General features: G+C 38.1%; 1 protein-coding gene across 12 annotated transcripts in view; it reads left to right on the forward strand.

Annotated features, from left to right (window-relative positions):
* Nucleotides 1-13,385, forward strand: part of TSBP1 (testis expressed basic protein 1) — a 170,717-nt gene that overhangs the window by 26,611 nt on the left and 130,721 nt on the right. For all 12 annotated transcript variants that reach the window (XM_059880620.1, XM_059880625.1, XM_059880621.1 and 9 more), the window contains 8 exons: nucleotides 1,912-1,932; nucleotides 5,535-5,558; nucleotides 6,194-6,217; nucleotides 6,530-6,553; nucleotides 7,018-7,038; nucleotides 7,967-7,987; nucleotides 11,097-11,117; nucleotides 12,088-12,105. In XM_059880620.1, the coding sequence (XP_059736603.1) occupies nucleotides 1,912-1,932; nucleotides 5,535-5,558; nucleotides 6,194-6,217; nucleotides 6,530-6,553; nucleotides 7,018-7,038; nucleotides 7,967-7,987; nucleotides 11,097-11,117; nucleotides 12,088-12,105 (174 nt within the window). The remainder of the gene's footprint in view (nucleotides 1-1,911; nucleotides 1,933-5,534; nucleotides 5,559-6,193; nucleotides 6,218-6,529; nucleotides 6,554-7,017; nucleotides 7,039-7,966; nucleotides 7,988-11,096; nucleotides 11,118-12,087; nucleotides 12,106-13,385) is intronic.

The following is a 13,385-nucleotide window of genomic DNA, read 5'->3' on the forward strand; positions in this document are numbered from 1 at the left end:
TAAAGGGCTTGTTTCCTGTTTTAAATGTATCTATTGCCAGAAGAATGGTGGTTTTAGACATGTTTTCATGCTTTCCAGTTTCTACCTGCCTAGAATTTTCCAGGGCTATTTTTTATGGAAAAGGAATAAGAAAATTCCCTCAATAATGATCAGTAATGGCTTCTAAAACAATATAAAATTTTCTAATGTGACAGAGGAAGAATAATAAGGATGACTTTCCAGTTCTGAAGTGCTTTGTAGTTTACTAAGGGCCTACTCAAAGATAATGGAGACAATGTAAAGACAATGAGAAAAGGCAGGCAATATTTGAAAATAAACGTAAAAGAGGGAAAAGACAATCAAATGTAAAAAGATAGAGGTCTTACCAGGTTCCTTCTAGTTCCCAGGAATATTGCTCAGAATCTAGTCTACCCTAGGATCCCTCATCTTTTCCCCCAAGACCTTTTTCTTTCTCAAGTCCCATCCTGCCCAATCACCCCAAACAACCCTCAACACACACACATACACACACACACACACACACACACACACACACACCACACCACACACACACACACACACACACACACACACACACACACGAGCTCAGGGAGTAGGATATGACAGTAGTTGGGCTGCAATTACAGGAACTGACAGATTCATCAGATACCTACAAACCACAAGTAGAAGAAAGTGGAAGGTTAAGTTTGTACTGCAACTAGAAAGAGCAAAGCTGGTGTCAAAATCTGGAGTGTCAAAACCAATCCCATGTGATAAAAAATTTTTAGTATGGAAATTAAGTAATAGCATCCCAAAGTTTAAGCCAAATAGGAAAAAAATATCAGAAAGCAAGTCGGGTATACTCAGACATTACTTCAACTAGCTGAGCTTCTACCATGTATCAGAATCTAATGAGCCCTGGGGATAAAGTCATGAGTAAGAGAGAGAAAGATGTGGTTGACCTCTGGTGCTGTGGAATTTACAGTCCTCCAGGATGTCTTGGAAAAAGGAACTCAAAATGTGGTGACTACAGGTGGTCTCCCACACAATCATACTATGACTGCTGAAATGGATGTTATCTGCCCTAAATGCTTCTTGTTGTGGATGAATACCAGCCATCATTTACTGACTATTCCCCTAAATCAAGGTTGCCTTTCTCAGTACTTTTTATTATCATCAAGACTTACAATCTTGAAAGTTCTCATAATTCTTATAAGGGGAAAAAAATCATAAATCAGTTCACCTCAGAGGATCCCACTGTGGCTAAAGGAAGGGCTCCATTGGTCCAAGTCCCCTAATGGTCACGTGTGCCAGAGAATCTATATAGGTACATCAATTCCCTTTCCCTTCTTTTGCTCCCTCCTTAATTCCCTCTCCCAATGTGTAAACACTTTTAAATATATAGCAATGTTTAAATGAATTATATTGCTAAATTCATTCCTTCCTAAGCTTTCCCCTAGATTACACGTGATTTGGAGAATGCACAAAACACATTGATTGATTTTTTAATTAACAAAAGCAAGTGCTTCAAATGGGACTAGGAAAGAGAAGCATTTGGAAGAAAACTTTTCAAATCAATTAAAACGTCAGGAAGGAAAAAGACTAGTGAAAATAAGAATGGCAAAACTATACAGAAGTGTAGAAGCACAAGTTTAAAAGTTTATGAACATCTAGAAGTGTTCCTTCTATTTACAAGACCCAAAAGGAATGGAAAGGATGACCACTTTTCTGCCGCAGGCAGGAGATACAGACGTGAGGATACAAAGCACAGGGGTGGGTGCTTAAGCCCAGACCCTCAGCTAACAGGCAGGTTTCAGAGCTCCCTGCATCCTCTCTGCAGTTACTCTTTTTAAGCCTATAATGTGAGAACTGAGTTCTCTTGGTTCTACAAACTAATTTCTCCTTTTTTTTTTCCTTCCATTTTTCCACCAGCTGAAACTTCAGGAACAACCTGTAAGTTCCATGCCTGTTCTTATAGTTGCTTTCAGCTTCCTACAGGGTCTGGGTATAGAAATTTATGTTTCCTTATCCCTTGCTCATTCCACTATCTAGCTGCACTAGATTCCACTATTATTCACCCCAAGAATAAATGAATTGAGGGGACTACAATCCCACTTAATAACCTAAAATATATAATGTAATATATACATATGGTTGGATGGCATCACCAACTTGATGGACATGAGTTTGAGTGAACTCCGGGAGTTGGTGATGGACAGGGAGGCCTTGTGTGCTGCAGTTCATGGGGTCACAAAGAGTCAGACACGATTGAGCAACTGAACTGAACATACATTACGGGCTTCTCTGGTGGCTCAGACGGTAAAGAATACACCTGCAATGCAGAAGACCCAGGTTCGATCCCGGGGTAGGGAAGATCCCCTAGAGCAGGGGATCATAACCCACTCCAGTATTCTTACCTGGAGAATTCCATGGACAAAGAAGCCTGGCAGGCTACAGTCCATGGGATCACAAAGAGTCAGACACAACAGCAACTAACACATCAGTTCAGTTCAGCTCAGTCACTCAGTCAATGTCTGACTCCTTGTGACCCCATGAATCACAGCACGCCAGGCTTCCCTGTCCATCACCAACTCCCAGAGTTTACCCAAACTCACATCCATCAAGTCGGTGATGCCATCCGGTCATCTCATTCTCTGTCGCCCCCTTCTCCTCCTGCCCTCAACCCCTCCCAGCATAAGGGTCTTTTCCAATGAGTCAACTCTTTGCATGAGGTGGCCAAAGTATTGGAGTTTCAGCTTCAACATCAGTCCCTGCAATGAACACCCAGGACTGATCTCCTTTAGTATGGACAGGTTGGATCTCCTTGCAGTCCAAGTGACTCTCAAGAGTCTTCTCCAACACCACAGTTCAAAAGCACCAATTCTTCTGCGCTCAGCTTTCTTTATAGTCCAACTCTCACATCCATACGTGACTACCATAGCCTTGACTAAACAGACCTTTGTTGGCAAAGTAATGTCTCTGCTTTTTAATATGCTATCTAGGTTGGTCATAACTTTCCTTCTAAGGGGTAAGCGTCTTTTAATTTCATGCCTGAAATCACCATCTGCAGTGATTTTGGAGCTCAAAAAAATAAAGTCTGACACTGTTTCCCCATCTATTTCCCATGAAGTGATTGGACTGGATGCCATGATCTTCGTTTTCTGAATGTTGAGCTTTAAGCCAACTTTTTCACTCTCCACTTTCACTTTCATCAAGAGGCTTTTGAGTTCCTCTTCACCTTCTGCCATAAGGGTGGTGTCATCTGCATATCTGAGGTTATTGATATTTCTCCTGGCAATCTTGATTCCAGCTTGTTCTTCTTCCAGCCCAGCGTTTCTCATGATGTACTCTGCATAGAAGTTAAATAAGCCAGAGTGACAATATACAGCCTTAACGTACTTCTTTTCCTATTTGAAACCAGTCTGTTGTTCCATGTCCAGTTCTAACTGTTGCTTCCTGACCTGCATACAGGTTTTTCAAGAGGCAGGTCAGGTGGTCTAGTATTCCCATCTCTTTTAGAATTTTCCACAGTTTATTGTGAGCCAAACAGTCAAAGGCTTTGGCATAGTCAATAAAGCAGAAGTAGATGTTTTTCTGGAACTCTCTTGCTTTTTCCATGATCCAGCGGATGTTGGCAATTTGATCTCTGGTTCCTCTGCCTTTTCTAAAGCCAGTTTGAACATCTGGAAGTTCACGGTTCACATATTGCTGAAGCCTGGCTTGGAGACTTTTGAGCATTACTTTACTAGCATGTGAGATGAGTGCAATTGTGTAGTAGTTTGAGCATTCTTTGGCATTGCCTTTCTTTGGGATTGGAATGAACACTGACCTTTTCCAGTCCTGTGGCCAGTGCTGAGTTTTCCATATTTGCTGGCATACTGAGTGCAGAACTTTCAAAGCATCGTCTTTCACAATTTGAAGTAGCTCAACTGGAATTCCATCGCCTCCACTAGCTTTGTTCATAGTGATGCTTTCTAAGACCCACTTGACTTCACATTCCAGGATGTCTGGCTCTAGGTCAGTGATCACACCATCGTAATCATCTAGGTCGTGAATATCTTTTTTGTACAGTTCTTCTGTGTATTCTTGCCACCTCTTCTTAATATCTTCTGCTTCTGTTAGGTCCATACCATTTCTGTCCTTTATCAAGCCCATCATTGCATGAAATGTTCCCTGGTTTCTCTAATTTTCTTGAAGAGATCTCTAGTCTTTCCCATTCTGTTGTTTTCCTCTATTTCTTTGCATTGATCGCTGAGGAAGGCTTTCTTATCTCTCCTTGCTATTCTTTGGAACTCTGCATTCAAATGGGAATATCTTTCCTTTTCTCCTTTGCTTTTTGCTTCTTTTCACAGCTATTTGTAAGGCCTCCTCAAACAGCCATTTTGCTTTTTTGCATTTCTAACACATACCCACATACATACACACATACATTATATACAAATATATACATACATAAGGTGTATATATATATATATTATATTATATTTTAAAATAGAGGAAACTATCTGAAGTTTACTGTGACTTGTCAGCAAGGGAGGCAGTATATTTATGAGTGAAGGAGACCTTGAGGAGGCTGCAGAAAAAGGGAGAAAAATAGTAAAGGCAATACAGTTTAAATTACCAACCCCACTGTAAGATTTTAAGCAGTTGACCAGCCACTGCAAAAAGGGAAGAGATAAGTCATCTCCCTTTCCCACAGTCTCCCAGACTAAGCAGAAGGCAGAATCCTACAATTCAACCTACAAGATATGATGGCAATTGTATTCCCCACCACAGAGTGCTACAACCACCTACAAGGATTTGATTCTATCTCCACAGATATTTTTGATAGTCTCTCTCAGAATAGTAAGAGGAAAACTAGTTCTTATTTTATCAGCCTTTCCACACTGATTTCTCTCTTTGCTTTTTGGCTTCGAGATCATCCTGTAAATTTGAATATCTCACTTTCCAAAGGAACTCAGTTGTCTCCAGCAGTATCTAACAGATCTACCTGAACCAAAATTTATCCATCCTTATTGGGATTGCAATAACTTAAAGCTCCCACTTCCTTGATCTTTTATTTTTCCATTATTCAGAATTCCACTAAGTTATTAATAAATTTCCAGAATGTTCACTGAGTCATATAAAAATAAAGAGCAGGAAAAAAATTTTTCTCCATGGTTCTAAAGATTGTTAGTTAGGCACTTTCCATGCAGAAGAGAAAAATGAGTGAGAGAAAAAGATACAGATAATATTTCTATTTTCCAGGAAATAAAATATTTCTTATTTCATAGGTCATTTATATCAGCAATTAGTAAGTTGTTTATTTCTCTGCTGTGCACTTATCAAGGTCCAGTAATGTCTATTGGAACTTGAGTTCTGGTATAGGAATTTGAAACTCCTATTTTATTTTCCCTTTTGCTTCTCCATTAACCAGTATTCCATCAGCTGATTATAATTTTTCTGGAAAGTTCAAATGTCTGATCAGAAAAACTTTTTCTGTCTCTGACAGAAAAATTGAACAGAAGAGTAGACAAGAAAGGAGTAATAAAAAAAATCTCTCTGCTTGTTTTCAGCGGAAGCAACTCCTCATGCAGTCAGTAAGTCTGTTTGATTGTTTGCCCCAGTGTTTAACTGATTTCTAATGGGGTCCAAAATTCTTTACCTGGCCATACTGGAATACAAAGGGCTTGAGGTACATCTTGTTCTCTTGCAACCTGGCTATCAAAATGCCCCTGGGTTATTTTGACCAGGAAAGGTCTGACACTACTAATTTACGTAAAAATGAAGAGGGGAGAAAAAAGTTTTGCTTAGTTATAAAGACCAAGAAGAGACTACCTACAGACAATGAAAAAATGATGGGAGAGAAAGGAGGGGATAAGAAGCTTCTAAGACAGTTTTCATTTGGACTTCCTGCCCTACTTAGTCTGTTTTTCCATATTTGAATTCCAAGATACTTGAGGAAATTTCCCTGACCATATAGGTATTTCAAAGATTAGAAGTAACTGTTTCCTTCATGTCTCACATTCATATTTTCAATAAGTCTCTCAGCTTTTTAATAACTTTGTGGGGGGAAAAAAAAATCTCCACTGATTCACGTAAAAAATAAAGAGCAGAGAGAAAAGTTTCCAAGCAGTTAAAAATGATATGTTACAAGGGACTTCACAAAATGAAAATATATTGAATGGGGAAAAAGTGGGGGAAAGATAAAAATTTTCTCGGTTGTGTTTTCTAGATGGACCAGCTCCACAAGCCCTCAGTAAGTCACTCCATGTTTCTTCCACTGCAGGGTCCTATTTCTCCTTTCCCCAGTTGTGCTGGAATTGCTGGGCATAGGGTACATGCTGCTTTAACTAACCACTTACCCTCTCATGGTCAAAATTCCACTGTTATAAATGACTTTTTGAAAAGTCCAAATCCTGCTGACTTATGTTAAAAGCAAATAAAGACCAAAGGTAACATTTTTTCCTATTGTTATAATGACCTATCAAGAAGGAACTCTCTTTAAAAACGCAGACAGAAATACAGTGGGAGAGAAAAAGAGTTGTGATGATATTTTTCTGTCTTTCAGCTTGTCCACCTTCAATGCTCAGGGGTAAGTTTCATCCATTTTTTCACTATTTCCTATTATTGTTCTCTACAAGGCTTAGGGACCAGACCCTGTCCTCCTCATTTCTAACTCTGTGTAGCAACCTAAGACTCATAGCTCTAATTCCCTCTGCCTTCTGCTCATCCAACTTCTTTCTCTGGGAAGTCAACTTATATTTACTTAGTTGCAAACATGTATTTACTTTGCATCTCCTATGTGATCAGAACTATATAAGTGCTTTAATTATTAATACTTTACACTATTTAATTCTTAGAGTAACTTCACTGACCTCTCCGTAAAGCCTAAGAAACTGAGGCCACATCCTGGCCCAAGAATACATAGTCATAGACCCATAATTTACACAAAGAGCTATGGGACAAATAAGCTTCTCCCCTACACAAATATAATTCCTTAAAAAGAAAGTTGGTTTTTTCAAACAAATATCCACTGATATCTAACTTGTTTTTTAGGTCTGCCCCTGGCACCCATAAGTAAGTATAACATCTCTTTCTCTACTTTGGTTCTGTTTGGTCTTCAAAGTCTCAGGGAATTTTTTCTGTTATAGTGATTTGATTTTTTCATTGCTCACTTATTTTATTACTCAGCTTCCCCTACATTATTTTATGGGCATTATTATTAAAGGCTTCCCTGCTGGCTCAGTCAGTAAAGAGTCCGCCTGCAATGTAAGAGAACCATGTTTGAGGCAACCCACTCCAGTATTCTAGCCTGGAGAATCCCATGGACAGAGGAGCCTCGTGGGCTACAGTCCATGGGGTCACAAAGAGTCGAACATGACTGACTGAGTGACTAACACTTTCCCCTACATTATACATAATTTAAGAAAATACTGATTAGGGACGTCCCTGGTAATCTAGGGGTTAAGACTCTGTGCTCCCAGTGCAGGAAGCAGGGGTTCAAATCCCTGGTCGGGGAACTATCCTGCATGCCATGTGGTACAGCCAGAACAAAAAGAAAGAGTAAGGTAGCATTTGTCAACAACAACAATAAAAAACTGAATATTATGAAATAACAGAGGTAGGCAGATTTTTTTGAGAGAGAGAAGGAAGTTCAAAATGATGTTTAAATGGAGACAGACTTTTGAGTGTTCCCTCAAAGAATACATTGCTATCCAAAGGAAACAGAAATATCCAGTTATCTTTACCTGGTACTATACCCAAAGTTGTTCAGATACAGTATATGAAGAAGACTTTTGATAAAACCCTGCTTTGACTTCATTAAATCATCACTGCTTAATCTTATATCTAAGTTTGCATTGCAACTGCTTTCTATGGCTATTTGCGATGCTTTCTTCTTATTCCCACCCAAGTCCTCCCCTCACAGACACAGATAGAATATATTAAATAATATTATGTTTTTTGTATTTAAGAAAAATTTCATGGATTTATTTTTATTTTTTAGTGATTTCACAGAGAACCTCAAGTAAGTTTTTTACTTATCAATCTGTCTTATGTGAGACTTTTTCTCAGCATAGATGTTTCTATTTTAATTAGCCAAAAGGTTGAGACTCATGTTTCTCATGTTCATTTGCTTCCATATTACCCAAAGGCCTCAAGATTAGGAATGCAAAATGACCTTTTTGATACATAACTATAGAAGTTCCTATTATTTCAGCTCTTAACTTCTCAGATTACATCCTGGAAAATCCCATGGATGGAGGAGCCTGGTAGGCTACAGTCCATGAGGTCGCTAAGAGTCGGACACGACTGAACGACTTCACTTTCACTCTTCACTTTCATGCATTGGAGAAGGAAATGGCAACCCACTCCAGTGTTCTTGCCTTGAGAATCCCAGGGACGGGGAAGCCTGGTTGGGCTGCTGTCTATGGGGTCACACAGAGTTGGACACGACTGAAGCGACTTAGCAGAAGCAGCAGAAACTTCTCAGATTACAAATACCAACAGTGACTTAATATTTAAACCAGATAAACCACTGACCATGGTGATATTTTGGAGAAGGCAGTGGCAATCCACTCCAGTGTTCTTGCCTGGAAAATCTCTTGGACAAAGGAGCCTGGCAGGCTACAGTTCATGGGGTTTCAAGAGTCAGACACAACTTAGCAACTAAACCAAATCATGGTGATATTTAATATAGAATTCATGAAGCCATATTTTTCACTGTTCTAGTGTTCCATAATTTGAATTTGGTTCTCATATCTATAAGTGACTTTTACGCAAGCCCAATATCCCCTAGGGTTTCTCAGATTGAAATAAAATCACATTAATATTCAAACCCAAAGTGCCTGTCAAGGTTAAAATTTTAGATATCAACAGAGCCCAAAAAAGTAATATAACTGAATGAGGTAAAGTACATCCCCTAGGAATTATGGAGAATTAGAATGCCATATACAGTCTAAAGAACACAGCTGCTACATAACTCTACCCAATTTTCCCACAAATGGTAAAATTGTGATCATCTGATGCAAAGAATTGCCATGCTGCAGTCCATGGTGTCACAAAGAGTTGGACATGACTTAGTGACTGAACAAAAACATCAACTTGTAGAATATATGTTTTAGTTCTTGGAAGGAATCTACAAGAGCTTGCCCATTTCTAAGGGCTCCACTGCACTATGCTTGATGGGGAAGTACTGACTCCAGTCTGGAATATTTCAAAACCCCTTAGTTCTGTCCCCCTGATAGTATATCTCATAGCCTGTCATTGATGAGATACCCTCATCAAGTAGGCAACCAACTTGAGTGAAGTACCAGTACCAAAGCTCAAGCCTGGATATCTTCCACAATGCCCACCTGACCTTCAAGAAGCTCGTATCCTTGTCGCTAGAAAAAGGAAGAAGATGCCTGCTGCTCCAAGGCATCCTCCTCACTGTACACTGCTCCCTCTCTTCAATTTTCTTTTCCTTATGCTCAAAATGCACAAAACAAATCAGCAAATCCACCAAGCAGACATTCAATTAGGAAATGGTTTGCCACGCACGTTTTCTCACAGACAATCCCCGCCCCAGTCTTTATAAGCAAATCTCTTGAAGTCCTTCTCATTTGCTTTCAAGAAGGAAATCACTATACCTTCCTATCCCACATCGTTTCTTAGTCAACTACCCACAACACTGAAGATTACTTTAAATCTCCTTCCTCTTAAACTTGTGTGCTTATGGAGGCTTGGAAGAAGGATGATATGTGGGACAGAAGAACTAATTTGGTAACCATTTGTTAAAGCCTTAGAGCAGCATCTCTGCATCGCACAGCTCTAGGGGTCCCTTCCCACTATCCTGAGTCGTGCAATCCTTCCTATGGGTTTGTCTCACCTAAGTTGTAGGAGGAGGGAAATATGAGAGGTTACAGCCTCTTTTTCCTTAGATTTTTATCTCAGTAGTCAATGTGGGGGTAATCGAGACAGTCCCATTTCACATCCTCTTCCCTTTGCTTTAGGGAGAGAGCAGGTGGAGAATGAACTTGACAAATTTAGTGTAGAGATAGCATTTTAAAACCACTGAACTAAATTTGATCACCAGTGGTGCCTGTAAAGATAAGAACACTAAGAACTATGCTCAGGAATGTCAGTTTTAGAGGTTAGGAAGAAGAAAAAAATCCAGCAAAATATAGAAAGAAGGAGTGTTCAGGGAAAAAGAAGCAAAACCAGGAGAGTGGGTTATAGAACTCAAGAGAGTATTTCCAGATGAAAAGGGTATATAAACAACTGCACCTAAAACTTTTAAGAAATAAAAAATTGGTCATTGAATTTTGTAAAATGAGGGTTATTAGTAATCTTAATAGGGTAAAGGGGAAACAAAAGTCTAATTGAAGAGGTTAGGGAGAGAGAGAAAAGTTAGAACGGTAAAGTAGTTGATATGGCGTATAGCATGGCACCCCACTCCAGTACTCTTGCCTGGAAAATCCCATGGGCTGAGGAGCCTGGTGGGCTGCAGTCCGTGGGGTCGCGAAGAGTCGGACACGACTGAGCGACTTCACTTTCCACTTTTATGCATTGGAGAAGGAAATGGCAACCCACTCCAGTGTTCTCGCCTGGAGAATCCCAGGGACGGCGGAGCCTGGTGGGCTGCCGTCTATGGGGTCGCACAGAGTCGGACACGACTGAAGCGACTTAGCAGCAGCAGCAACAGCAGCCGAGCTAAGAAAACATCATAAGAGCAGCAAAGACGGGAGCTCTGATAGATTGTGACTTCCCTCGTGAGGAATAAAAGATAGACTGCTATCCATGTTTTAAAAAAGGTAAAAGAAGTTACATATATTTTTTAATGCAGTTTGGAAAAAGAATAAGCAGATATAAAAAAACAAAGTTGAAATCTTTGAAATGAAAAAAGTTACTGAAATTGAAACAACAGATAATTAAATAAAATCAGAGACCTAGATGGGAAAAGAAAGAGTGAGCTCCACCACTAGCTATGGACCATTTCTTCCATAACATTTCCAAGGGAAATGGTCCTTGTAGAATCTCTTTTTTTCTTTCCACTACTGTTCAGTCTATGATGCTCATCATAACATCAGTGAAAATGTGTTTCTGTTTCATTAGACAATCACACTAATTTGTTCCTTTGCTTTTTTTAATTAAAGCAAGACCTGAAAAATCTAAAGGTAGGTCCTATGTTTCTCTCAATTCTATTGTTATCACTGGTGTTTCATGGTACCTAGAGGCCTTTTTGTGCCTTGTTTTTAGTGTGAATGTTCACCAAGGCTTAAGATTTATATTTCTGACTCTATGGTTTATTTTTTTCTAGCATTTCTCTCCTTCTAGCTCCTTGTTTCCCTATTCATATTTTCAGTAGCTTGCTTCATTCTGAACTATCAACATTCATTTGGAGGCTATAATTCAAACTAACTGGTATACTATGGGGTACTATAATAACAAATACTAGTTGTTACATACTTACAAGGTACCAGGCACTGTACTTAGCTTTATATATGCATATACATTATATAAGATAAATATTGTTATTCCTATAAGAAGAAGGAAGTAGTAAGACTCGGTAACTTGCTATGACACCACAATTATAAACAGAAGAGGTTGGGATTCAAATTCAGGTTTATTTACCTGAATCTAAAAGCAAGTACTGCTTTCATCCCATTCAAATGGGGAGTCACCAGCCCTAAGATATCTATGTGACTGAGAAAAAGAGAACTTTTCTAAAATTAATCTAAAAAACAGTAATTAGCAAATAAGAATCACAGTAATGATCATGATAAATCAATACGATCATTCCAAAGAAGGGATTAGAAAAAAAGGAATAATAATAAGGAGGCAATAAAGTGTGACATAAAAATCTTACCAGAAACTTTGAATTGGCAGAGAAAAATCAAAAGGAAGAAATAGCATCTTCCAATGATTCCTCTCTGATCCTTTCTTTCCAAAAAATCACTCAAATTAAAAAGTACTTAAGCAGAATAATCGGAAGACATTTATTCTCCCACTAATTTAACTGATTCTAAATAGAGAGTTTGGTGGTCTTTCAAAGTCCTGTGTTTTAAAACTTCCTGCATAAAGTGTTTGAGAAGTAACTCGTTCTTCATGTCTCATTCATTCAATTATTTTATTTCTCTTTCACAGTAAGGCAAGAACCACCAAGTAAGTTTCATTTCTATCCATCAATTCTGGGGTTGGTTCCTGTGTTGATTATATCCTTTTCTGAACAAGTAAGACTTTGACATTCAAGTTTTTCAATTTCTTTATTAATATTGATTAACTTCCTCTAGTCACTGATGAATATTTTGAAAGTAAAAAACTCAAAAATGGCAAATAACAAACAGGTTAAAGGTGACCTGGAGTTGGAAATAATGTTTTTGAACATTTTTTGTGTATGTAAATTGTTACCTGTGGAAAAAAGTATTAATTGTTAGTATTTTTATTAGAATTTATAAGTTCTCTTTGGTAGGAAATTTAAAAATCATAAGACAGAAATAAACCTGAACTGGCAAAGTTAAATTCATTGAGATCTTACTCATTCAAAAAAAATATAATTATTGAGGTCTTATCATGTGCCAGGCACTGGGAATATAGCAGGGACCAAAAATAGAAAAAGTCACTCCTGTCCTAGAGTTCATATGTAAATTTGAACATTCTAGACATGTTTCTCATCCAGAGAAGTTGGGGAAAATAGGAATAAAATGTAGCTTATTTCTCTCACTTCTAGAAATGGAACTATTGTATCTGACATATATGTTTCAGTAGTATTATAGAGTATATTTCCATCTTTATTTACCGAACAATATCAATTAGATCAATGAGAGCCATATTCTCTGTATCTACATTAATGACAACTGCAATTCTAAGAAATTCCCTTTCTGTTTGATATTTGTTATTTATTCACTGTGGGCTTTTTCCTAAAAATGATTGTTTCCATTTCAAGGAAAAAATTGACATTTCTGTTTTTCACACCCTCTCCTCAGAATCCTACTAGAATACTTTTCATTCTACACAAAGCACAGATTACAATGATAAGTGGGGAAAATTAATATGATCTATTTTTTTCAAGTTAAAATGTCCTACTAAAAACAAACTAGACTTCATATATTTTAAGAGACTTATGATAAGGACACGATAGAGATTATATATTATTGCCCAAGGAGAAACACAGGGAAAGTGAAGTCAATCTTCATTTCTGACAGCTGGAATTGCTTATGTTCATTAATTTTTGCAAACACACAAGCCAAATTCTTCCCACTTGTATTATTAAATAATATCTAGAAGATGAAGCTGATAAGCAGAAATAATTAAGAATGCCAAGAAAATCTTCGGATTCACTCTACTGACTTTTCAAGAAAATAATATGTTTTCAACTAAATGTAAGACAAGAATGACAGAGAAAAGTGGGGAAACTCACAGGAAAGAGTAAATAAAGGATATGA

Source organism: Bos taurus, chromosome 23, assembly GCF_002263795.3.
Source record: "Bos taurus isolate L1 Dominette 01449 registration number 42190680 breed Hereford chromosome 23, ARS-UCD2.0, whole genome shotgun sequence".
NCBI lineage: Eukaryota > Metazoa > Chordata > Mammalia > Artiodactyla > Bovidae > Bos > Bos taurus.